Below are 26,928 nucleotides of genomic sequence, written 5' to 3'. Positions count from 1 at the left end.
CCTGGGTTCCCATTTTATCGTCACCCAAATTACTCTAAATAATGCAAAACAGAGTTGTCTCCCCCCCTCCATTTCGCTACTTGCTCCTTCTGAATGGTATAGGTTGCAATGCTACACCATAAATTCTGGGGGGAGGAAGTCTGGAAGTCATACAATCTACTGTGGAGCACAGAAAAATACCATCTGTCTCGTCTCCTGTGTTTTCGCTTCACTTTCTGCCTATCTATCTTCTGAAAACTGAGTCACCTAGCTATATAATAAAACTGGAAATATTCTAGCACTATATTCGAATGTGCTTACTTCTTCCAAAAACAATCCTCACGAGATCTTACAAAAACATAGAGTTTGAAGGGAATCATCTACTTTAAATTCCCTGCTCCAGAAAAACAGAAACTTCTATTGGCAAATGCTTTTTCCAAACCTTTCAAGAGCAACTGTTTCTAGGGACAGAAAACAACACCTTAAAGTGAACTGTGGCATAAGCTCTCAAAGGCCAAACCTACTTCTCAGGGCAAGAAGGATACTGAGAATGCAATCTAATTGGATAGCAGCAGTAGTGCTGGTAGAAGCCAAATGGGCTCCACCAAGTTATCTGTCCTACAGAAGTTCTCTTGGCAGCTAACTGTTGGTTCAAAAGTCCAGTATAACAAATAAAAATACAGTAATTACTGCCAATACTAGGAAGATACTCTACTGTGGGACAGGAGGGTGGACAGGAGGAAATTAAGTAGACCCCTTAGGAAATATTGGTTCTTGTAGGTTATCCAGGCTGTGTGACCGTGGTCTTGGTATTTTCTTTCCTGACGTTTCGCCAGCAGCTGTGGCAGGCATCTTCAGAGGAGTATCACTGAAGGACAGTGTCTCTATTGCCCTTAGGAAATACTTTGACTCTCTTTCGGCAAAAACTGACCTTCTGTTAATATTGATATGGAATGAAGCCATAGCTGCTAAGTGTACCCTGATGGAGGAGGATAAAAGCCATCCGTGAACTAAGTGCAGAAGATAATCAAATATCAACCAAGGGACAGAATGTGGGGTGTTATGGTTTACTAAATTCAGTGAGACAGCTGAATAAATGAAGCTGCCTTCTACTGAGTCAGATCAAGATCTATCAAGGACAGTATTGTCTACTCTGACTGGCAACAGCTCTTTGGGATCTCAGGCAGAGATCTTGCACATGGCCTCCTATGTGATCCTTTGAACTGTAGATGACAGAGACTGAACCTCGAACGTTCTGCATGCAAAACAGATACTCTACCAGAGCCCTCTCATAAGTGTGCTTAGTGCTTAAGCCTTAACTTCGCTTTCCTGATTTGCATTTAATTATACAATGACGTGGTTGTAAGATATAAGCTATGTGCTGCCTTTGGAATTAATATCTAAATAAGCAGACTTCAGGTATATGAAGAAGCATCTGTACAGTAGTGAAGATCAGCTGTCATTGTGAGTAAAATACTCCAGACATTTGGCATACATGAATTTACAAATACCCACTGGTGGCTGCCAGGTTGTTAGCTGGAAGAAGATTGACCAAGCTTCTTACAGCCCTCATTCATCCTAATGCAGTTGATAAAAATGCATCAAGTCAATGAAGTGAACTGTGCAGGGGGCTGGACTAGATTACACATGGGGTCCCTTCTGCCTCTGTGTTTCTAAGTAAAATTCAATTGGATGAAAATAGAGGCAAGCTGATTGTTCAACTACAAACATAGGAGGATTCTGGAGATGGTAAAGAAACTGTGTTAATAATAATAGTGGAAGCTAACTTCTTGCAGTCACAAAACGTTATAAAGCAAGTTGAATGCCAGACTTCAGCATCTGCGAGTATTAATGGATATGGGGGGGAATGGTGTGTCAATGATCATTCAGATGGGCATGGCCATTGTTGTCTATTGATATGATGAATTCAAGCAGATTATTTTAGTGGGAAGCCAAGGGAATTTTGAATAAATTATCGAGTGCCCTAACCATTTACCTCTCCACCCATCTACAGATCACAGAACTAATTATTTTACATCTATGGTATCCATATGAATTTAATTGCTGCAGAACTTAATGAGAGTAGACTAATACTTTCTGAAAAGTACACAGGGACATACATACACACTGATTTCAGAATGAGTTGGCATCTAACTATAACATTCTGAGAAGTAAATAAGAACATAGCAACCCAGAATGAACAATCACTAGAACAACACTGAATATCTTGACGGAGTAAACAACCCCTTAGCAGTTTTCAGAATATATGCCTTTACATTCATGCAGCCATAAAGGATATAAAATAAAATATATGTTGCATATAAATGAAAGCATTAGAAAAGATCAATGTAAGTACAAGAGATGAAAAAGCGCTGTTCTGCACTTAAAGATCAATTAAGGAATGATGGCTCACCAAATCTAGAGAGGAAAAGAAAATAAGCAACGAGTTTAAATTACAGGAAGATAATTTTTGAACATGGGGAAGGAATACAGTTCAGCAATATAATAAGCTGCCCGGATAGAGACGGCAGAACCTTGCCTTTTATAAGTTTTTGAAGAAACTCTAATGTCATTGGTGGGTTGCAGGTGACCAAGGGAAGAGATAAACTTGAGTACCTAAGGATCAGGGGTCAGAATCATTTAGAAAAGGGCCGTCCAAACATTATGTCGCTTACTGTCTCAGGTATAAGCTGAGACATTGGTACTATTCAGTGGAGGACAAGAATGTAACAAGCCAGACAGGAAAACTGGACAGTTGCCCAGAATATGCCAGGAAGCACTTATAGTCAGGACAGCTATAAGAAAGACCCAATGGTCCGTCTGGGGAATGGGAGCTTTGCTGCAACCTGAGGAGGAGATGCTGTTACTGTCTTTTTCTTAACTACAAAGAGTCCTAGCACACAGATTAGAAATTCAACTAGTTCAACTCCCAGCTGTCTTGGACAAATAAACAGTTACAGGAACTTCAGGTAAGGAGCAGCTTATTTTTAGAGAAAGAGTTGAATAGTAGGTGACTTGTGGTATCAAGGGCTCTCTTTCTCTATGCTGTTTCCTCTAAAGGTCAGCAATGGAACTGAGAACTATCACTGCAAACATCATCATCCTTGGTTTGAAAGTATTGACTTTGATTTGGCAGTTTTGACGAACATGGTGTCTCAGAGACTGAGCTACAAACCACAAAGCCCGTTTCAAATCTTACCTTTGTCATAAATTCTGTAACCAACCTTAGATGGCCTACCTTCTCATCAGCCTCTTCCCCATTAAGGATACAATAACACTTGCCCACCCTCTAGGGCTCTTGTAGCAATGACTGAGGTAAAGTATATGAAGCACTCTGGAACATTTTAAAAGTGCAATATAAATGCTAGGGATTATATTGATACTTGAGTTTGTCTGATACTGCTTTTGATTTAATTAAATGTGAATTCCTTTCCCTAGAATTAACAGCCATTGGCTATTCGTCTACCATTTCACACTTTAAAAAAGGTGGAAATAAAGATTAACTCTTCTTGACACTATAAAGAGAAAAGTTGCCACATCTCTCACATAATTCACCGATCTACTTGGTAGCAGATAATGCAGTATCTGCTTCTCAGAAAGTGTCATTAGCTGTTTTATCCAGTGAGTGATACATTTATTAGTGCAATATTATTTTGTGAACAAGCTAAAACAATGTTAATTGCTTTACTATTTAGAAAGCTGTACATTGGCTAGAACACTGATTCATCCCACTAGGGCCAGCGGATGTCCCACAGTGTCACCCAACCAGTATTGCATAACAGATCTCTAGGAAAAATCCAGATTTGCAACAAGAGAGAAGGCATTGATCTGGTTGTTATTTTTAGCATAGTCATATTTTTTTCCTCACAAAAGAAGCCCTGAATATCCCCAGGGATACATACATACAGATGACTGTGAAGCAGGTAATCACATATATAGCCAGAACTAGTACCTGTGATTCTGGTGGCTGGAAAAGGTATAACTATAATCCTCATGGGAGTAGGAGAGTTATTGCCAGCTGAAGATGTAATTGCCTGTCTTTACACATGATGTTTGTCAACATTACAACCTGCCCAATGCAGAACAAATTACTGACTGGGTGAATTAGCTTGTGGTTGATTTCCTGTAGGTCCAAACCTCGACTATTTTTTTTTTATAAAACCATGAAACTGTGTGATTTTGTAATTCTTCCACATATGGTTGGCTTATAGAGAGTCAAGGGCATATGGCCTCCAAATGGTAGGGTTGCCAGATCCAGGTTGGGAAATACCTGGAGATTTTTGGGGTGGAGCCTGAGTAGGGCGGGGTTTGGGAAGGGGAGGGACTTAGAGTCCAATTGCATTAGAGTCCAATTGCCAAAGTGGCCGTTTTTCTCCAGGTGAACTTATCTCTATCGGCTGGAGATCAGTTGTAATAGCAGGAGATATCTAGCTATTACCTGGAGGTTGGCAACCCTAGCAAATGGAGATGGCGGGTTAGCACCTCTTGGAGGTGGTGGGGAATAATCTTTTTCGCTGATGGTAATTTTATCTTTGCAATTAGAAGAGCAGCCTTCACAAAAGACTGCATTCACGTGTCTTCAAAGGGAACTTTGATCGTGAAAAGCTTCCATAGGCCAGCGCTGCTGCAGCTGAGGTGCCGCTAAAAGCCTCCTGGAATCCTCCCATTTCAAGTCCTTTTCCCTTTCATGCCATTTAATTCCTAGCATATCTTGTGCTGCCAATTATTGTTTTCTTTTAATAAAGCTGTGAATGAATCTGTCGAAGCAGAGAACTAGGAGTGCCAGGCAGTGAAGAACACAGCGAAGCTTTGCACATATTCTAATTGACTGAGGGCTAATTTATGTTTATCCCATGTTAGCTGCAACTATCACATGTTAGTTTGGCTGTGTGAAAGTGTTACTGCAAATTAGCAGTCAAGGATACAGCTTTCTTATCAGTGCAAACAGACACAAAAAATTTTAGGGATAGACTTAAGACATTGTAAATTCTACCTGAGTAAATCATGTGAGTTGGCTCTAATGTGCCTCTCAATATGACTGCAGTCATGACAACTCTATGTGTGTGAAACGTATGAAGTTGACTCATATCAAGTCAGACCATTGGTTTATCAAGGTCAATATTGTCTGTTCTAACTGACAGCAGCTCTCCAAGGTCTCAGTTAGAAGTCCTTCATATCACCTATTACCTGATCCTTTTAACTGGAGATGCCGGGGATTGAACCTGGGACCTTCTGCATGCCAAGCAGATGCTCTACCACTGAGTTCCTAACACATTTAGCTATGTTGCTTTGTCCTTGGAGATTTACACAGAACAAGCCATCTTAAATATCTGTATTCTGATTTTCCTAAATTTGTTCAAAAGAATAAAAAAAATGGATGAAATGGTCTAGCAGTACTTCGGGCATCATATACACATTCCAAAATTGTACCAAGTCTCCTGTGATATATTTCACCAGTTCTCAAGAGAACTTCATAAGCTTCCGATCAAATTTCTAGGCAAAATTCAGCACACTGGTTCTTACCTTTAAAATCCTGTATGACTTCATTTGGTACAAAATTCTGTATCAAGGCTCCCCTCTGGGGTCAGCGGCTCAGAGCATATAACTGCAGTGCTGTGTCAATGGTACTGGTTACTTATCTGCTTTGAGCTCTATTCAAAGTGCCGGTTATTACCTTTAAAGCCTTTTTATGACTTAAGGCCCTTGTATTTATTGAACCTCATCTTGCAGTACACTCCTATGCACTCGCTGAGTCCTCCAGACAGCCTTCTTCTTATGTTGCCTCCCTTAGGACTATCTATAGTTACAGTTCAGTTCCAGACAACTTCCACGGTGAGTGTACCAGAGAGGTTTTTTGGAGAGAAACTTCATTTACTATATTTAGGATGGCATGTAAGACAGTTTTATTCCTGAGAGCCTTTAGCTGCATTTTAATAAAATCTGCATTTTTTAAAAAAATAATCTAATTTTAGCATTTTAATAAATATAATTATTTTTTAAATACTGTATAGTTTCCAGCTCAACGTTTGAGACTCCCTGTCCCATTAGGGGTGCAAGGCATGGCCTGACAACCAGTGGGAAATGGGGGAAGTATGAATATGCTGTGGGTTTTATATGTGATTGTGACTGGCATCCCTGATGTGATGATGCAACTTCTGGTGTGACCTGGAACTGATGCCATCGTGTCGGAGCAACACTCTAGTTTTTGCCCAAAACTCTATGGTTAAACCACAGAGTTTGGAGTAAATGCTAAAGCGCCATTCAACGCAATGATATAATTTCTGGGTCATGATGGAAGTTGTGTCATCACTCCGGGGATGCCAATCACACACCCCTTTGGCCACCATTTCCATCCCACCACCTAGTTGAGTGGCAGTGGGCAGTGCTGTCAAGGGGCAACAAGTCTCCTCCACCAATGGGAAAAAGGGCAACCCTGTGTCTCCTCTATGAAACTTCCTCCTACTTATGTTTACTTGAAACCTTCTCTTTTCATTTTCAGGTGCCAGGTGAAGATTAATTCTATTTTCCCAGGCCTTCCCAATAGGTAAAGTTATATTGTTTGTTTTCAATTTGCCCTCAATTTTTTTCAAGATCCTGCTGTTTTTTTATTGCCTTCTGCTGATTGCTCATGTAGTTTTATTGCATTTTAGGTAACGGTTTAAGATTATTTGAACTTTAAGCATAAATTTGTTTTCTACAACACCTTGGGGATGGTTTTGTTGAGAGCAGCCACAAAACTGCTTAAGTAAATAAAAACATTGAAGTTATCTCATGAAGTGGACATCAGTCATTTACATTTCAAAAGCTGTAAGAGAATGGCATTATCCATATGGCATGAGCCATCTCTCAGAATAGCGTTATGTGGATTGGTCAGTTTAGACAACCTGCTATGTTAAAGGCAGGAACCTTTCACATGCTCATGCTTGGCCCTCATTCAGATATCTGTGACAGCACAGATAAATCAGCACATTTGAAACCTATTCCTCTACATACACTGAAGCTAGAAAAATATAATTGGGGCTAGCCCCAAGCGTTTTTGTGTGTGTGTGTGTGTGTGTTTAATCTGTTTTCCTTGGTGGATTAAATCTCACCTACTTTTCTCATCTTTTACTGAGCTGCATAATAGCAGCACATTAAAATAATATTTCCTCATTTGTAATGTCTGTCACTTCTTTACTTCATCCTTGACGTGCCCTGCACAGCTAGCAGAGATCAGAAGGCCATTGATAATGTGTCCTAGAATGCAGGAAATTTTAGCAGCTATTTCTATGCGCCTGTTTGTAAAAGTGTAGACAGTAACTGTTTTATCAAGGAATACATAATTGAGGCATGTGGCCCTGGAGTTTGGCACTGCATGTGATTGCTTAGCTGACCACTTTTGTTACGCCAGTCCTGTATGGGAAAGTACTCTTGGAAGACATTTAATTACTAAACGGTGGAGACAGACACTTTCTCTTTGGGGTGATTGAAGAAAAAGTAACTTATTAAGGCTGCAGCTCTAAGAACACTTTCTTGTGAGTAAGTCCCATTGAATAAAACTGGACTTAATTCCAAACAGAACTACTCTCTATATTTTTAGGGCTACTCCTTAAAACTCTAAGAGCACCCAGAACCCAGTCATTCATATTAGTATACATATGTGATATACTGGAAAATTGCATACGTTATGCTGATAAAATGCATATAACATGTAAGCAAGTATGCATTAAAATACATATTTTTCAGCTTTTTACAAAACAAACAAAAGTTTGTAGGTAAAATTTATTCTACCCCTCATGCAATCACAGTGGGATAAAACTACGAATCCAGACTCAAATCCTTCTTGGAGCAAAATTCAACTGCATCCCCACCAAATAGGTTATCCATTGTTTCTGCTTGTCCAGGACATTGTTGCTCCTCCTCCTTATTCAGCTATCTTGATTATAATGACTCTAGTAGTCTTTCTGATAGATAACAATTACTTCAATGTGTCCAAATTAATATCCCAAACTGATTTAGATACTCAGGAAGCTATGCAGTGTGCTATCACTCTCTAAGATCTTTACTGGCTACCTACGAAAATTCTGAATGCATGGACAACATGGACTTGAATGGCAGTAGCTTTCCAGCTTGTGTGATACTGGAAAATAGACATTCTCTGACTTTCTTTATACATTATGGTATCTGTATTTTCAACACAGAGATCATTTTTGTGTAGAAAGCATGATCTGTGAAGAGGCCATAAGTGGTCTGAGAGGAGAGGATCACTTGAATACGTTTAGGCCCAAGAAATAAATAAGCCGTAGCCTCCTATGGCCCCATACAGTCTGAGCATCTACATTTTCCCTCTTTGTAAATTCTGCAGGAGAATGAACAAGGCAGGGGTATCTGTTGGAGGAAGCCTGCAGTAGTTCCTGACTTCTTTCTGTATTAAACCCATGGTTAAAAAAAAAGGAAAGGCCTTTTCCAGTTATAAGAAAATAAGAAAAGACATGCTGGATCAGACAAAGCCCATCAAGTCCAACAGTCTGTTCACACAGTGACCAACCAGGTGCCTCTAGGAAGCCCACAAGCAAGATGACTGCAGCTGCATTAGCCTGACTATGTGCAACAGCACCTAGCATAATAGGCATGCTCCTCTGATACTGTAGAGAATAGGTATGTAGCATGAGTAGCATTCATTTTTACTAATAGTCACAGCAGACCACAAAGTATTCATCCTATATTTATTTATTCGCTCTGGCCTGGATGGCCCAGGGTGTTATTTTATGTCAGCAACTCGTTGTTCTAGCCTATTACTGTCTACTCTGATTGGCAGTGGTTCTCCATGTCATCAAGGTTGGGATGGGGGCTGCGGTTCAGTGCTAGAGCATCTGCTTTGCTTGCAGAAGGCCCTAGTTCCATCTCCAGTTCAAGGGCTCAGGTGGTAGGTCATTATGAAGGCATCCTGAAGAGATCCTGAAGAGCCACTGCTGGTCAGAACAGGCAATACTGACCTAGACAGACCAAAAGTCGAACTGCATAGAAGGCAGCTTCATATGAACCAAGGTCTCTTCCAGTCCTGCTACCTATGATCATTTAACTGGAGATGCTAGGGATTGAACTTTGGATCTTCTGCTTGCTAAGCTTGTGCTCAACCACTGAACTGTGCTCCTGGCCCAGTCTGACTACAAGCCTGTGAATTTTGGCTGTTACTCCAGGGACTTGGCTGAGGCAGCGGAGACAGCTTCTGATCTTGAGCTTTGTTTCTTTTGTGTGGAGGAAAGCTGTTTCCAGGTGATTTGGCACGGAGGATGTAAGTAGATTGTGCATTCAGTGACTTGTCTCAAATGACTAAAGTTCAGGATAAGTGTTATTTTTACACTTGACATTTTAAAATGAAATAAATAAATTAATGAGTTCATTGCATTAAAGAAATATAGTTAAACTGCCTCGCTTCAGTAATTATCCAAAAACTGCTGTCGTTTGTACTAGTCACATCTGACTAATCAAGGACACTGAGAAGAAAATTAGTGATCAATATACGCTGTGGAAGAAAGAAGGAGATCTGCATCACCACTGCAAATCAACACTGAGTCCTCAACGACAGCTGATCAGGAGATAAAAATACATCGCTATTTTTCCATTTGAGATCTGTGCTGAACAAAACCCAGCTTCAATAAACAAATACATTTAGAGCTTATCTGGAAGTCTTATGTGGAGCATATCTGGAGTCCTAAAACTGCTTTTCAAAATCCCAATAAAATATTGTTTACAATGTTTTGTGTTCTGTGGAATTTCGGAGGAAAAACACAGTTTGATGGATATCTCCAGTGCCTGAGGGAGTGTAGTTCCATACTGTAAATGCAAGCCTACTTCTTGACTTATGAAGAGAAACAATCTGCAACAAGCTAGATTTGCTCTGCAGTTAAGGATTTCCACCATAGACCAGATAAATAACTTCCTTGGATCAGTGCTCTTTTGATACCATCCATTCAGATGCTATACGTAAGTTTATAACCGTGCAGTCTTAGACCCTTCTAAGGGCATGACAGGCATGACAGCTAGGTATATCCCATATTGTTAATTTGTACTACCTGCATCAGAAAAACCTCATAGAACCTCTGGCGAAGATCTGCAAACTCTGCCCCCCTTCCAGAAGCCATTTCTTACCTTGAACAATCAAATAAACCTGGGAAGTCTTGGGATGATGCAGCGTTTGCACTGAGCATGTATACGATCCCTCATCATAGATATCTACTTTCTGGATTCGAAGGCTGTATTCCAGAGGAGTGCGTTTCTCAAGCTCTACCCGGGGGTCCAGGGACCACTTGTCTTGACCAGCAAAAATGATGCCTGAGCGATTTAACCAGGCTACCTTGGAGCTTTTGTCTTCTATGAAACACCTGCATGAGACGAGAAAGAAGAGTTTGGCTTAGTTTTGGTAACACACTCCACATCTGCAAACTTTTCCTGAAGCTGCCATGACCCAGGTTGCCATCTTTTTATGTACATAGCTTTTAAATATGTATATATATTTCCACTACCAGCTGTTATTATTCCTATGTCACAGGCATGGAACTGAATTTGCTATCCATGCATCACATTGCCAGAAATGTATGTTTTGAAGGGATTATGTGATTGGAACTCCTGATGTACAATGGAGCTCTAAAAGGCGGTAGTTGTGGGTGCTGGAATTAGAGTGGTATTGAGAAACCGGGTTTTAACTCTCGTTTCTGATTGAAAATGCTACCTCATGGGCCATTTTAATCCCTGGCATGGGAAATTTGATCTTGTATGTTTTAAATTGCTAGCTGCCTCGGTGGTCCTTGTAAGAGCAGAAAGGCAGAATATAATTAAAAAACAACAACAACAGGAACAATGCAGGTATCTTTGTTCTTTGTTCTTTGCCAGGACTTTAAAGCAGTCTGGGAAAGAGTGAACATTTCCGGTTGGTGAAGGTCATAGGTAGGAAGGAGTTAAGTCCCTCTTCCCCAACCCAATGGTCCCAGCTGGGTTGCCAGGTTCCTCTTCGCCACCAGCGGGAGGTTTTCGGGGTGGAGCCTGAGGAGGGCAGGGTTTGGGGAGGGGAGGGACTTCAATGCCATAGAGTCCAATGGCCAAAGCAGCCATTTTCTCCAGGGGAACTGATCTCTATCAGCTGGAGATCAGTTGTAATAGCAGGAGATCTTCAGCTAGTACCTGGTGGTTGGCAACCCTAGTCCCAATCCATATGAGGCTCTTTCGCAGGGTAGCTACATTATCATGTGCAATTTGGCAGTTAGCTAGGCTGTGCCATGCCACTCTCAGGTAGTTATGTCATTGCCTACACAAGAGTTTGGCAAGGCTAAAAAGATTATACTCTATTACCCTTCAAATAGTCCCCATTTCCATACCTTACAATGATCTGCACTGCCCCTATTCCCCCACCCCACTTGGAAGGAGATCCAAGCCAGCTTTTCACATCTTCTATAACTATTCTCCTGCCTACAATCCTCATTCTGAAACTGCCCATGTTATGTATATACAGTAGAACAATATTTAGGTTTCCTCCTTACGTGTACCCAAAGGCAGGATAAACAGCAGGCTTAAAATATTCCTATCCCCTTCCAGTCAGTGAAATGAGAGGTCAGGGTTACAAACTGTATTTTTTTAAAAAAATATACTGTGCATCTGTTACACTGTGCATCTGCTCTCCAGGACTGGCTACCACAAGCTCTTTTTGGCATCACAAATGTGTTCTGTCTGCATATTTTCCCAGTTCTAGACAGCTTTTAACCTTTTGTGCAAACGAGACAGTGCTTGCCCCTGAGCCCACATCATAGCCGCATCCAGAGCCTCAGTACAGGAATTATGCTCAGATTTCACCAACCCCATACAGCTTGCTTAATATCCTCAGCAAACCAGGTGACCCATAGGTGAGAGGAGGGAGGGGAGGGATGGAAGCAGCATGCGCGCGCACACACAGACACAGTATGGTCTGCCACCTGGCAGGTCCTCAGTTGCAACAGCTGTCAGGAGCAGTGGGGTGTCGTCTAGCAGAAGGACAGACTGACAGCCCTCCCAGGCTACATTAGTCATTCGGTCTCTTTATGCGAAAGCATAATGCAAAAAAAAAAAAAGTAAAAAAGAAAGCTTTATGCAAAAGCATAAAGAAGCTTGCACAGTCAAACCCAGCCTAAATCCAAAGGATGAAACCAATCAAAGTGGATATGGACGTAATATAATTTTCTTTTCTTCCAGGTTAATTAAACCAGAATAACTGCTGCTTGATGAGTATATACCTGTTATTATTATCTCACAGTTCTGTATCATGCCTTCTTATAGGAATAAGCAGACAGCACAGATTATAGTTCAATCATTTGACACTGCCCACCTCACAATATGCAGAAAAATATTTTTTAATAAACAAACAATACATCAAGAAATTCAATAGATTCCCAACACACTTTTACAAACAGATTTTAAAGTTGGTTCATCCACAAATGGCAACAGTCTTCTCCTCTAGCAGCTTCTCTACTGAACTATTGCCAGTTTCCCTGTGTATTTATATGTTGTCAGACAGGGCTTAATCTCATACTGATATTGAAAGGTTGTTCAAAGTTACTGAATTTATAGCATACTGTATCCCTGTAATTTTTTTTTTTACAAAAGATTGTGTACATATTTATGATATGAACAACATGAAATGACTGAATTATAACCTCACTGTTATATACCCGTTTAAGTATTTTCAGGGGTTGGTCTCCATGGTTTTATGTTTCTGATGGCCTCCAAGTGGCTGGTATCATATGGAAGTCCTAAAGTGAGATCAAGCTGGTTCAGTCTTACAGGACTTCTGTAAGACCTGTTGAAAACTAGAGATAGACAAACACAATACCCTCCAACCATTATATTTTATCATGCTTCAATTTTTTTCTTTCCTATTTTGTCTCTAGAGGGCCTTACCTGAAGCCCTTGGCTTCTTCCCTGATCAAGGTTATTTGTAACCAACAGAGACTGATCCTTTATCTTGTTATTTTCCTTCTAAAGAACAGCAGATTCAACCAGGTGGCTATTAAGGTCCAAGTCTATAACAACTATTTTTGTTTTAATTTTGTTTGCTCTGTAACTGATGAAGAGCTTCACAACCTAGTTCTAAAATGAGTTTTTAGTATTTTCAATGATGAACCGAATATGAAGAGACATTTCAGTTGCTTCTATATTTCTCCGTCTATTTAACAAAATAAAAGCTTCTGGTCTCCAGGGCTGTGTCACTCTCTCTCATCTTTTGCAGCTCTGTTCACATAGGTGTACTTTTACAGAAGAAGAATGAAGATTGGAGTTTAAAGATAAGAAAACAGTTTGACACTACAGTTTCAAACAGGTTTTTTGGGGGAGAAAGTAAGACATTTACAGAGCTCTGTAGACCTCAGGATGCTGGTTGGATCCAAATGTTAAGATCGCAGATCATAATTTTTAGTAACATTCTCTTGACCTACCTATCCTTCTGAGTTCACCACCCAACAAGCCTACACCTATATTGTTCTACATCTATATTGATCTCCCCAGAGTGACACTCTGATCCCTACATCACATTGGTTCCTGTGCTGCTGGACAAACCAGAAAGGTGTCCTCACCTTGAACTGACTTGTCTCAGGTACATACCATAGCCATACCATAGTCAGCATTCCCCATGGTAACTTCATAAGACTTAGTGCTGCAGAGCCACATGGAAAATTGGTCATTTTCTACAAAGGAAAGCTGACCTTATTACACACTTGCTATTTCACATAAATGGGTGTGGGGGGTACACAAGGCCCAAGTAAGTTGGATTCAGAGAGTGCTTGCAAAGATTTCATTAATTTCAGTCAACATCCTGCTGCATTGTGTCCTAAATGAATGGGTTTGTGAGGCTCTTTTTAAAAGGTAAAAAATCAGTGAACAGATGTGAAAATTTCATCCTCATAAACTACTGTAACACTTGACCTTATGATCACACCTTAATCAAGATTTATATAATGATAATCAGATGGGGTAATAAGTGTTAATTCAATATTAACAGGGTATTAACTTGCAATTTACACGGTACTCAGACAGCCACTGCATAGCATCCATCAAATATTATGAAGCTATGAATGTTTGTTAATAATCAATGAACATAATCATAATCAAAGCTGAACAATGCAATTGCCAACCTAATTGAAGGCTACTGGATAGCCCAGGGGTCGGCAAACTCATTAGTCAAAAGAGCCAAATATCAACAGTACAACGATGGAGATTTCTTTTGAGAGCCAAATTTCTTACACTTAAACTATATAGGTAGGTACACTGTTTATTAACTTAATAAACTTTAATTAAAGTTCTAAGTCTTAATTAAACTATAGGTACACTGAATAAAACTTGATATCATACTTAATAGTGATCTTATTTATTGATAAAAATTAAATTGTAAGTCCCTGTCATTTCCCCCTCCTCGTCTGGAGTCCTCGTCTGGAGGCCTGGTCTACCACCATAAAAGCCTATTGGTAGACCTGGCCTCCTGCTGAGTCGCATTGGGAGGCCAGGTCTACCCATTGGCTTTCTTGGCAGTAGACCTGGCCTCCAGAGGCCCATAGAAGCCAATTGGTGGACCTGGCCTCTGAAGGGGGACTTTTTCCCCTCCTCGGAGTCCAGGTTACTGCCAAGAAAGCCAGTGGGTAGACATGGCCTCCCAATGGGACTCAGCCGGAGGCCAGGTCTACCAAAGGCAGCCTGCCCCGCCCAATAGCTGATAGGCGGGCGGGGGGGAGGAACTGCCGAGCCGCCTGCCCAGCAATCGCACGGCTAGAGGGGAGGGGAGGCTTTAGCCTCCCAACCATTGAGGGCCAGGGAAAGGGGGACCTGGCCATTCTCCATGGCGGGGGGGGGGGGGGCGGAGAGCGCGCCTGCTTGCCTGCTCTCTCTCTCTCTCTCTCTCTGTCTCTCTAAGGCGCCCGGCTGCCGGCACGAGCGGGCGCGAGAGCAGGGGCTCCGAACCAAGTTCGGAGAGCCACACTCAACGGGCCAAAGAGCCGCATGCGGCTCGGGAGCCACAGTTTGCAGACCCCTGGCCTAGAGAAAGGAATGGTACATGGGCTCAACAGCACACTTAGAATAGTTGTTAATCCAGACCTGTTTCTGTTATCCTAAGGGCAACATCATAGATTTCTTTCCTTTGTATACAGAGAAAATCATGTACGAAAATGTGTTTTTATCTGTTATAAAGATCAGTTTGGCGTATAGAATCAGGCATTCACTGCATGGATTAATAGGCCTGTGCAGCTGTTTTTTCTGGTATTTTTCAGGTTTGGGTTTAATAAAACCGGAAATTTTTGAAAAAGGCGAAAAGCCAAATATAAGGGATTCTGCTTTTAGAATAATTTAAAATTTTGGGGGTTTATTAAACCTGAACACAAAAAGATACATGACTCAGAGCTGAGCCCTGGGCTCCATACAGCCCAGCATTCAGTTCAGCGCTGCTGGGGGGTTCAGATCCATGCTGCTTGTCAGCTCTGGCAGGCAGCGCGAATCTGATCTCTCCAGGGTTCAGTTTGGCGCTGCTTGCTGGCTCCCTGGGCAGACAATGCGGATCTGATCTCCCCGGGGATCAGATCTGCACTGCCTGCCACCTCCTGCCTGGGGTTCATATCAGTGCTGCTTGCTGGCTCCCATTGTAGAGAAAAGGGGTCCCCTTTCTTGTGGGTCCCCTGCTTGTAAATTGTGCATTCTCCGATATGGCCAAGTGCCTGTGTAGCTTCCATGTCCCCTAGGGTTGCCAACCTGCTATTACAACTGATCTCCAGCCGATAGAGATCAGTAAACCTGGAGAAAATGGCCACTTTGGCAATTGGACTCTAGGGCATTGAAGTCCCTCCCCAAACCCCGCCCTCCTTAAGCTCCACCACAAAAACCTCCCGCTGGTTGCAAAGAGGGACCTGGCAACCCTATGGCCACATGATTATGTCACAAGTTTCTTAGCCTTATACCCAAGAAGAATTGCGGCAGTAATGTATTACCCTTAACTGATAGAGATGTGCTGTTACAGCCTCCTGAGGAGTCAAGTCTCAGCCAACTTATGCCAACCTGTGGGGTTTTCAAGGCAAGAGACAAACAGAGGTGGTTTGCCATTGCCTGCCTCTGCATTGCAACCCTGGATTTCCTTGGTAGTCTACCATCCATGTACTGACTAAGCAAGGGCTGAGCTTGCTTATCTTCCACGATCTAACAAGATCTGGGTTATCCTGGCTAGGGCAGGATTATACGGTGACGTATTTCTTGAGACCCTTTTGAACATCTACATCAGCAATTACCCAGTTGAGAAAACTAGGGTACTTTGAGACAGAGCTCAAGAAACATATTCAAGAAGTAAAAATTCCATCAGGTCCAAAGTACCCAATCATGGAGGGGGCTGTGTCTGTCCGTGCTGTGTCTCTGCATGATTTATAGCACAATTCTAAACACGGTTAGACCCTTCTAAGCCCACTGACATCAGTGGACTTCAACTCTGATACACAGGGTTGCCAGGTCCCTCTTTGCCACCAGCAGGAGGCTTTTGAGGCAGAGCCTGAGGAGGGCGGGGTTTGGGAAGGGGAGGGACTTCAATGCCATAGAGTCCAGTTGCCAAAGCGTCCATTTTCTCCAGGTGAAGTGATCTCTATCGGCTGGAGATCAGTTATAATAGCAGGAGATCTTCTGCTATTACCTGGAGGTTGGGGGAGAAAATAGACACCACTGTACTAGTATCGGGAGATTAGGAAGTCAGTACAGGAGCGAAAAACACATATAGGTGTAAAGACTGTTTATATGCTACTGTGTCTAATATAATACACACTCATAAATACACAAGGTGAACAACACATACCAAGCACAAACATACAAAACCATCTCAGGGATGGTGGTAACAGCAGCAGGCAGCACGGATCTGAGCCCCCCCCCCCCACATGGCACTGCTTGCTGGTTCCTGCCTCTTTGAAGAGGTGGGAGCTGGTAGGCAGTTCAGATTGGATTCCCTGGGCCATAACAGACTAATTTTTCCCTGGTCAAATGTATTTTATATGAACAGCCGTACAGTGTAATCTTATATTTGCCTAGTTGAGAGCGGTTTACTCCTAGGGAATTATACATAGGGTCACATCCCTAGGTTCCCCCAAGTCTGCAGAAACATCTGTTGGGGGTCAGTGTGCCCCCTATCTGTGGATTTAGCTATCAGCAGGTAGGGGGCAAACTTGGGAATTAGATATATAGATTGGTCTCAGTTTTAGACAGCCAGAGCAATCCCCAAGGGGGAGGGGCGAATGGCCTCAGGAGGCCGTGTGTCCCCTGCACCAGCATTAGTGCCACTTGCACTGGCTAAACTGCCACAAACGCCCATGCGGGGCCTCTTATGCTGGTGCTGGGGAGCTGCGCAGCAACACCACGCATGGGGGACATTCCTGGGGCGCTCCCTAAGTGAAAGTCAGCTCCCTAAGCCCTTTCACCCTGGGAACACCCCCTTTTGCTGGCGCAGACTTGCACTGGCAAAAAAGGGAGGTGCAACTCCGTGGAATTGTATGGAGCAGTTTTACTGAGTTTTCAGTAAAATAACATTTTCAGCTTGCTGCTCCCGGCAGCAGACCGATTAGGAGGCGGCCTGCCTGCACCGTCCCTAGGCAAACCTCTACTAACCCCCCTCCCAGGATTGCGCTGTAATGGTGCCATCCTAAGCAGAGTTACACCTATCTCAACCCAATGGTCTTAGAAGGGAGCTTAGGATGGAATCATGTATCCAATTACAAAAGGAGAAGCAGAAATAAATATGAGATTTATAACTGTCATGTCTATATGGTCTGTAACCCACTGCTGGTACTAATGTTAGGAAAGAGTAATCTGTTGGGTTCCGGTTATGAACAATTGAGAGAGCCCCTTAACTAAACAGGCTTTGTAAAAATGCAAACCATAGAATTGTCTCTATCTCATCCAGTCTTGTCCCAAGCCCAGCCCAAGCTTATCATATATATTTTTCCCTTCAGAATGTTTGGGATTTTGCACTTTTTACTCTTCTGCATTTTCTCCCATAGAGATGCTTGTACAGAGCATATTAATTTCTCCGTGTGATGTACCAGCAGCAGTTCCATGTTGTTTCTATTGTTCCAGACAGTTTTTTTTTTCATCCACCTGTACTTTTTCCCCAATCCCTGCCTTTGGCAAACAGATGTGTGTCCTGTCAAAGAGAATCATTTGGCTGGAAATCATGACAAGCTATGAAAACCAACTTAATTGCCAGTAGCAGTAGCAGCAAGGTTCGACTGGTAGCTTTCCATAACAGAGATGAGGGATGAGGCTTTGTTTGCAGGCCCTCCATGATCAGAACATCTTCTTTTGACTATGAAAAAAGGGCACTTGAATCTATGGTAGAGCCTCAATATTCCAAGTAGGAAGACCTTCTGCTAGGTTGATTCCAACTTCTTTAAGCACCCCTTGAAATTCCCTCAGGTTCTTGATCTGACTGCGATCAAATTTAGGTGGGAATCAGCGACAGCGTAGATAGTGCAGAAGTATAATTTAAGAAATTTCATGAAACTTTTGTAGCTTGGAAGAAAGTGATCCAAATTATTTCTAACAGTCTCAAAATAAATATTCCGGCAAATCCTGAGACCATTTTACAAAATGATATACCAGATATACAAAAAGACCTTCGAGACATATTCCTTCATATGATAACAACAGCTAGAATTAACTTTGCAAGATATTGGAAAGGAAACAAATTTCCCAATATAAATAACTGGATAGGTAAGATTAAACAAATTTATGTATTAATTAAACTGGCTTATTGTAAAAATGATAATCTAGATGATGTCTGGATCCCAATAATCTCCAGAATGGAAAAAACTTTCAAAAATCTAGAACGTGGAGAGGAAGATGAGTAATGGTTTTGCTGGCTTTAATATGCGTAGCTGAGTTTGTTATTTATTATTATTATTATTGCTATTGCTATTATCACTATTGCTATTACTACTACTACTTTTATCTGTAATGGTATGTAATTTTGATTGATTTTTTTGTTTTTCTTTCCCCCAATTTTATGTATGTAACTTTATGTATGTAATAAAGTATTTAAATTAAAAAAGAAACTTTTGTAGCTTCTCCCCCAAATTCCTATAATGCTTTGCCTGAGCATGAACCTCCCAATTAGTTTTGAATTTGACTTTACTTGAGATTAGAAGGCAGCTCCTAGTTCCAAGCAATAATAAAACGGTGGTAGACTTACGACAGCTGCCATGTGAAGACTGTTTTAAATCCCTGCATGCCGCTGCTGACATCTTATGCTAAATGGCCTATGTGGAGTGTTTCATCATGTGACAACAATTTAAAGAAGCTTCCCAGCGGAGACTGTGGTTTATACTTGCACTGTAGTTTACAGTGCTTTTGGGTGACCTCCTATGCATTGTGACAATATGTTTCGACCAGCCTTATTTGATTAAAGCATACCCTCCAGCATTTCACAGACGAAAGCAGGTACGCTTGATTCATTATGAGAACCAGAATAACAATAAATGAATGAATATTTCATTATTCCTATTTCACGATTCAGTACAGCAAGCTCACCAACCAACCAGAAGGCACATTTTCACAAAATTACACATGCACAACACATACACCACAGTTTACTTTCAAAATGCCCCCCCCCCCCAAATTTCAAAGTTTGGTTCATGCTAGCAAAGTCGTGAAAGCCAGTTTAGTTAAACCAACTTTGTAGGTACAGCTATCAAGTACATTCCACAAGTAGGTAATAATGCAATTATTCGATATGCAATAGATTATGATACTCAGTGCAAAACTGGTCCTGTACCTAATAAATAGGTGCAGCTGGAAGCTATGCTTCACAATGGTGTGTTTTTGAAACACTCCAGGTCTCCGCAAACAGTACACAGGAATGAAATTTAAAAAGCATTTTAAATTAAATGACTTTGAATTGAGCCGAGTGCAGTCTTCTCCGGCCCGAGCTGCCTCCTCCTGAGAGTGGCGCAACTTGCAAAGGCCTCCACGCAAAGCCTGCCTTCCCTGAAGGATCACAACACCACAAGTGCCGACGAGCCAACTGTAATCTTGCCATTTCACAAGCATTTGCAGGATTCCGCTAACAACCTCCCTTGCCACCCATCCGAACCCCCTGCTACTTCCAGTGCCGGTAGCAAAATGGCAGAAAAGGAAATAAAATGGGATCAAATGCTGCTTGTTCAATGCAAAACACTGACTCCCAGTAGCAAGCATAAACAAGCTAGGCACAGTCTCTAATGTGTTGTAAAGTGTGATGCTGGAAAGAAAATGCTGTTGTTCGACACCATACAGATTCGGGAGGGGAAAACAGGTGCGATACAACATCACAAGCAAAGCGTACAAAGATGGTATCAAGGCTCCTTATTCTGTTCATCTTTCTCCTGCCAAGCAATCAAATGGAGAACGGCATCGTTGAAAGGAAAGAATTGCTAGGATGCAGAAGTCACCTTTAAGCTGCTTTTTATTACATTATATGTTGATGCAGGAAGCTATAATTATGCTGTGCACAGGCTCCTGTGGGTTTGAGGTTAGTCTGAAAGATCCCCCTGATACATAATTCTTATTTTGTTTGAGAGTCATCTGACAATACTATTGTTGTGGAAAGTCTGAGCAAAGTATACCTCTGGGAGGAAAAGAGGGACAGGAGGTATAATCTGAGACCTAGAAGATCCTACAAGCCTTTAATACAGTCTGTGCCAAGAATAATTTCTCTGGGCTGAGCATAAACAAGCAATATACCCACTCTGTCCTGATAGCATCCCATGCATATAATGCCATTAATAAGAAATACATTAGTTTAATGTTCCCCTTCTGCCTTCACGGTAACTATGATGCAGTTTTGTGGAGGACTCTCTGCTGGAGCTTAAAAAAAAGGAGCTCTGGAACATGTTGTTACTAAGTTGCTTGACATTCACAGTATACAAATAGCACATGGGAAATCTAAGCTGGGCAGCCCATTCCTAAGGGGGGTGTATTTTCATGGCAGCTGGGAGTGGCACCCCCACACCTCCTCTTCAGAGGCTTCCCAGCTGCTGTGGAGGTAAAAAATGAGGGGAAATGAGGGGAAAAAGGAAAAAGGAAAGACGCCTCATTGAGAACAGCAAGGCTACGACACCCAAAAAGGTGTTGTAGCTACAACACTGTGTGAGGGGGCATTCCTGGGGCTAATGGCCCTAGCAAGCTGCCCAAAGGCAGCTCTGGCTCAAGGAATGCACCCCCCTCTGCCGGCGCGGACTTTCCCTTCTGGGAAATCACTGCTGGCGTGGCTGTGCTGGCGATGGTGGTGGGGGCAGTTCCTGGACACTGCCGTGTTTGCCCCTGCACAGGCGTAGGTGCCACCTTATTCCATGATAAGGTGGCGCGAATGCTAGCAGGGTATAATGCTGCAGAGTCCACACTCCAAAGCAACCATTTTCTCCAGGTGGTACTGATATCTGCAGTCTGGGAATCAGTTGTTATTCCACCTGGAGGCCAGCAACACTAAACAGGGAGGAGGCTGTAATTTTGGAGAGAGAGGCACTTAAGAAATTTCAAGGGAAGCAAAAAATAATCCGTTGAATTTTCTGTGAGAGCCAGTGTGTTGTAGTGGTTAAAGTGTCAGATTAGGACCTGGGAAACCCAGCTTTAAATCCCCACTCATGCCATGGAAGCTTGCTGGGTGACCTTGGGTCAGTCACACACTCTCAGCCCTGCCCTAGCAAGTGTTTGGATGGGAGACCTCCAAGGAATACCAGGGTTGTGATGTAGAGAAGGCATTGGCATAAACTGGTCTTAGCCCAGTTTAAGCCCCAGGCATCAGAGGAATGTTGGGGGGGGAGCTTTGACCCCCTTCTCATTTGCAGAGCTGAGGTGAGCAGGTAAGCAGTCTGCCAGAGATTGTTGGACTGAGCATGGGATGTGACAACTCTTTCATTATACTACAGCTCCCAGGTAACTTATCCAACTGGGAAATGGGTGAATCTATTCAGCCCTCCGTCCATATTCATCCTACTGTAACATAGCTTCTTAGGCTCTAATTATTTCTGTTGAGCTCAGGGGTCATTTTTTTAATTGTTGTAACCCGCCCTGAGCCCGGCTTGCTGGGGGAGGGCGGGCTAAAAATATGATAAATAAATATGAATCATTAGGTGCTCCTAGGTATGACCAACACCAATTGCTGCAACACTTGTTCCAGCTGCTGCATTTATGGAAATTGCTAACAACCACATCCATGGCTAGGTTGTCTGCATTTTATTTTTTTCTACTTTAAAAAACAACCACCACCTCTACATGCATTTTATACATAAGTTGTACTGATTTGGGACTAATGTCTCAAACTAACAGTCATAAATCATTACAGTATTAAATCATTAAAATATATGTAAAAATATTAAAGAAATATGTTTCTTAATGACAATATTCAAAACAGGTGAATACAAAATGAAGGAAAATACCTGTTTTTCAGAGTCATCCTAAGAAGTGCTACGCCCTTCCAAGACCATTGAAGTCAGTGGTCTTAAAGGGTGTAACTCTGCTTAGGATTGCATTGTTAATCATGTTTCTTCCGCTTGGCACAATGCAGAAATGAAAAGAGGTATTTAATTTCAAATTATAATCAGTGATCTGTGAAACCGTCCCTATTCAAATGGCAGGAACCTTTCTGCCTGCGTTTCCCCTTATTTCTGTCAGCAAGACATATGCTCAAAGCCGGCTTCTCTGTGTGATGAGGTGTATTTACCAGTGAGAAACCGTCTGTCTAGGAATCGAGCATCTCATTCCGACGTGGTCCCACGGGAGTGCCACAAACACTTCAAGTTCTTATGCTAGGCAGATAGTTTGGCTGCCTGGTCTGCTGCAGTGCACATAACATCTTGATTCAGGTCATTTTCTGGCCTGCAAATATTCTCACACGAGCTTCAATCAGGGCCCTGCTCACAGAGTGAGCAGCAAAGAGAGTGGCGGTGATGATGCGGTCTCTCTGAAAACAGTATAAATTCTTTCCACTTTTAGATCAGCGGAGAATTCTTCAGCTTCCCTTTCAGTGCAACCAGGCAGTTTTTGATTTTGACACAGAATGATTTAGGGGAGGAATGCTGATCAGCAGCTGGCCACATCAGCTGCATGGACTATCTGGCCAAAAACAGACTCTACTTTGCCTTTGCTGTTTCTCTTTGTGATGAACCCCTCAAATCTAGCATAGTAGTTGCATGTGGGACAGGAAAAAAATGAATTGCTGCACCCTTGCACTTGTTTGAATCTGAGCACTACAGCACTAGAGACGTTTCAAGGTTCAATTCTGTGACATCAAGGAAGGACCTGTTTCATTCATACCATCACTGCAAGATTCTTATCTCCCCCAGGGGGTTCTTGAACTATGTAATGCTATGCCATTACCTCCTTGAGGAACGCAATTAACTGCACAAGAGTGGCCAAATACTTCTAAGATCAAGAAAGATGAACTATTTGTGATGATATCAGTGACAGAGGACTCAGTACATGACAGAGGACTTGGTATAATCAAACTAATTTGAACAAGTAAGCCATATAAACAATATTAACAATAAAAATTACATTCCTTCTTCTTCCTAAATGACAATGAAGAATGCATGAATGTGATTTACCCACCAAGCATTTTTTGGGGGGGTACACTGTGTTCTACCACAGTGATAGATTGTCTAATCCAGCAGAATGCTGTTGTACAGTTGGGCAGTTTTCAACTAGGGACTTAATGGTCTTGTGGCATTCCACCCCCCCACAAAGTAATGTGCATTGTTCCAGTTATTTCCGGTGTGAAATGCAGAATGAATGTTCAATAATTCCTTCTACTGTGGGCCAGCAGTGCCTGTGAGACAGATTTTAACCCCAGCCCCAGTCATTTTATGAACTAAATGCGCTGATCACTTATTGGCATGCAATAGGTACCACTTTACCCTTGTCTTGGGATTCTAAGGCATATGAATCATAGGTTGGTTGGTTTGGGGTAAGGGGTCTGGCACATGGGGCAGACCCACTTTACACTCCAACACTGTGATAAACAGCAGACAGATAGTACTAAATTTCACTCACACGCATCCTGGGATGGGAGTGGTGGGGAACAGAAATACAAATTTAGATATCATAGTGTGATTGTGACATCAGCAGCCATATGGCTGGACTTAAAAGGTCTTCATTAACAGCGCTTGACACAGAATGAATCACAGAAATTAGGACTGGAAAGGTCTAGCCGGCATCCTTTGGATTTTCCTGTGCTCATTCTGGATTGTATTGGGGAGAGGGTGGGGGGTGCTCATACCTAGAAACAACTGAATATATGTGTGTATATTTTTTTTTCAATGGACAGACATATTTGGAAGCCATAGTTCATAGTGCTCTGGAAATACAGTACAGATGACAAAATAAACATGCTATCTTCACACATGAAAATGTTTTCCCTTTTTGGGGAGGCAGTCCTCACAATGGAAAAGAAGGGAAATGAAGGTGTAACATTTTAGAAAGTTTCAAAGAGTAGCCATGTTGGTCTGCAGTAGAACAGCTAGATTCAAGTCCAGTAGCACCTTAGAGAACAACAAGATTTTTGAGGTGTAAGCTTTCGAGAGTCAAAGTTCCCTTCATCAGATATGAATCGGAATAGAGATCTCTGAGTCCTTACATCTCAGCCAGAAGGTGGGAGGGATATTGCGAAGAAGGAACTCAGGATGCAGAGGTACAATGAACATTGTAATCAACTTGATTACAGCAGAGGGAAATGCTTGGGAAAGAAAATCAGCATCTATAGTGAGATAATAATCCTATGTCCCTATTCAGCCCTGGGGGAGTCCATTGTTTTGAATTTGTTAATGAACTCAAGTTCAACAATATTATGTTATAATCTCCCCTTGAAGTTTCTCTGTTTCAGGACTGCTACTCTTAGATCAGCAATGGAATGGCTTGGAAGATTAAAATGTTCTCCCACTGGTTTTTGAGTGTTGTGGTTTTTAATATCAGATATATGTCCATTTATTCTTTTGCGTAGGGAATGACTTGTTTGTCCGATGTAGAGAGTAGAAGGGCATTGCTGACATTTGATGGCATATATAATGTTGGAAGAAGAAGAAAAAATGTACTTGAGATGGTATGGCTGCTGTTGCTAGGTCTAGTGATTAAGTTGTCAGAGTGAATATGGGGGCAGAGTTGGCATCTTAGTTTGTTGCAGGACCTGGTCCCAGAGTCCTTGTCCATGTTAGAAAGGGCATTGTTGGGGGTGAGAAGTTGATTAAGGTTAGAAGGTTGTCTGTGGGCAAGAAAAGGTTTTCCTCCCAATGCCTATGAAAGAGGAGTATTATTGTCCAGCATATGTTGTAGGTCATTAATGATGCATTGAACTGGTTTCAGCTATGAGCTGTGTGTGACCTCCAGTGGTATATTCTGTTGTTGTTTTGCTTGGCCCTATCTTGCAGCAGGTTATCCCTTGGTATCATTATGGATTTGTTGATTTGTTTCCTTACTATATCAGGAGGGTATTGTAATTCCAAAAATGTCTGTTGTAGGTGTTGCAGGTGAGAATCTCTATCTGAGGGATCAGAACAGATGAAGCTGTAGCGTAGAGCTTGGCTGTAGACAATGGATCATTTGGTGTGTTTAGGATGGTGACTGGAGTCATGTAGATATCTTTGTCAATCAGTAGATTTCTGGTATAAGATGGTTTTTGTGCGTCCATTATGTATTTGTACAGTTGTGTCTAGAAAATATATTTCTTGTTTGGATTGATTTATGGTCAGGTTGATGGTGAGGAAGAAGCTGCTGAAGGCTTGGTTCTTTTTCTTGTGTCCAAATTATGAAAATATCAATAAATCTAAGGTTCAAGAGGGGTGTTAATGGATGGGATATGAGGAAGTGCTGTTCCAGGTCAGTCATGAAAATGCTGGCATATTGTGGTACCATGCGGGCAGTTCAGATATTTCTCTAACAAGCTTGCTTCCTGCCAGCACCCCCTTGAATCCTGCCCTTTTTAATTAACAAAATGTGTCCTTTTGGGACTGGGGAGAGCTTTCTGGCTGGTAGCAATGTCCTTGCAGACCGTAACTTCAACTACTGGAATGTCATCAGGCATCTCGGTGGTGGAAAAACTAATAGTTTTCTTCATAGATATGTTGCAAATGTGAATGAGGTCATGCATATGTATCTGGGGATAGCATCAGGAACCCCATACTTACCAAAGGCAAAGAGGAACCCCATACTTAGAGCAGCTGGCCTGGCAATGGCATTTGCACAGCAGAATTCAGCCCCACCCCATTGGTCATCTAAGGATGCCAGTCTCTAGGTGGTGGCTGGAGATCTCCTGGAATTACAACTGGTCTCCAGATTACAGAAATCAGTTCCTCTGGAGAAAATGGTGGCTTTGGGAGGTGGTCTATGGCATTATCCCCCACTGAGGTCCCTCCCCAAACCCAGCTCTTCCTAGGCTCCACCCCCAACATCTCCAGGAATTTCCCAACACAGAGCTGGCAACACTATGGTCAACACAGTAGGTTAGTCTGCGTTTCAGGTGGTAGGCCCGTCAAAGCAGGGCCTGCCCACTGTGGCTTTTCCAACCCAGCAGGGTTGAGCAAGACAGGACCAGCCACCACATGGGATGGCTCTGAGACTTAATCTACCAGCACCAGCTGGCTGCAGGAGAGGTAGAGAAGCCATTTAAAGGAAGTGGAGGGCAAAGCTGGAGGCCTGCCTGGTCCAGTCGCACCCAATTGATAAAAGCTCTTGCCAATCAACCCAAGAAGGTGGGGCATTCCTCAGTGAGGCAGGAAGAGAAAGGGGTGGGCATATCTCAGGGACTCTCCTCATAAGGGCCAGAGACTCAGGCCTGGGAGGATAGGTTAGCTAACTGGCTACAGGGGAGGGCTACAGAAAGAGAGAACAAAGAACTAGAATATTGTTAACCCTTTCCCCGCTCTAGTCTGAGACCTCCAAGAGGGGCTCTGGAGGGTGTGTGTTGGTCCT

General features: G+C 42.3%; 1 protein-coding gene across 2 annotated transcripts in view; it reads right to left on the bottom strand.

Annotated features, from left to right (window-relative positions):
• Positions 1-26,928, bottom strand: part of LSAMP (limbic system associated membrane protein) — a 578,168-nt gene that overhangs the window by 286,950 nt on the left and 264,290 nt on the right. For both annotated transcript variants that reach the window (XM_056858454.1, XM_056858455.1), the window contains exon 2: positions 10,111-10,343. In XM_056858454.1, the coding sequence (XP_056714432.1) occupies positions 10,111-10,343 (233 nt within the window). The remainder of the gene's footprint in view (positions 1-10,110; positions 10,344-26,928) is intronic.

Source organism: Euleptes europaea, chromosome 12, assembly GCF_029931775.1.
Source record: "Euleptes europaea isolate rEulEur1 chromosome 12, rEulEur1.hap1, whole genome shotgun sequence".
In the NCBI taxonomy this organism is placed as follows: domain Eukaryota; kingdom Metazoa; phylum Chordata; class Lepidosauria; order Squamata; family Sphaerodactylidae; genus Euleptes; species Euleptes europaea.
Note: the sequence above shows the minus strand (reverse complement) of the source record. Positions and strands in the feature narration are given on the sequence as shown.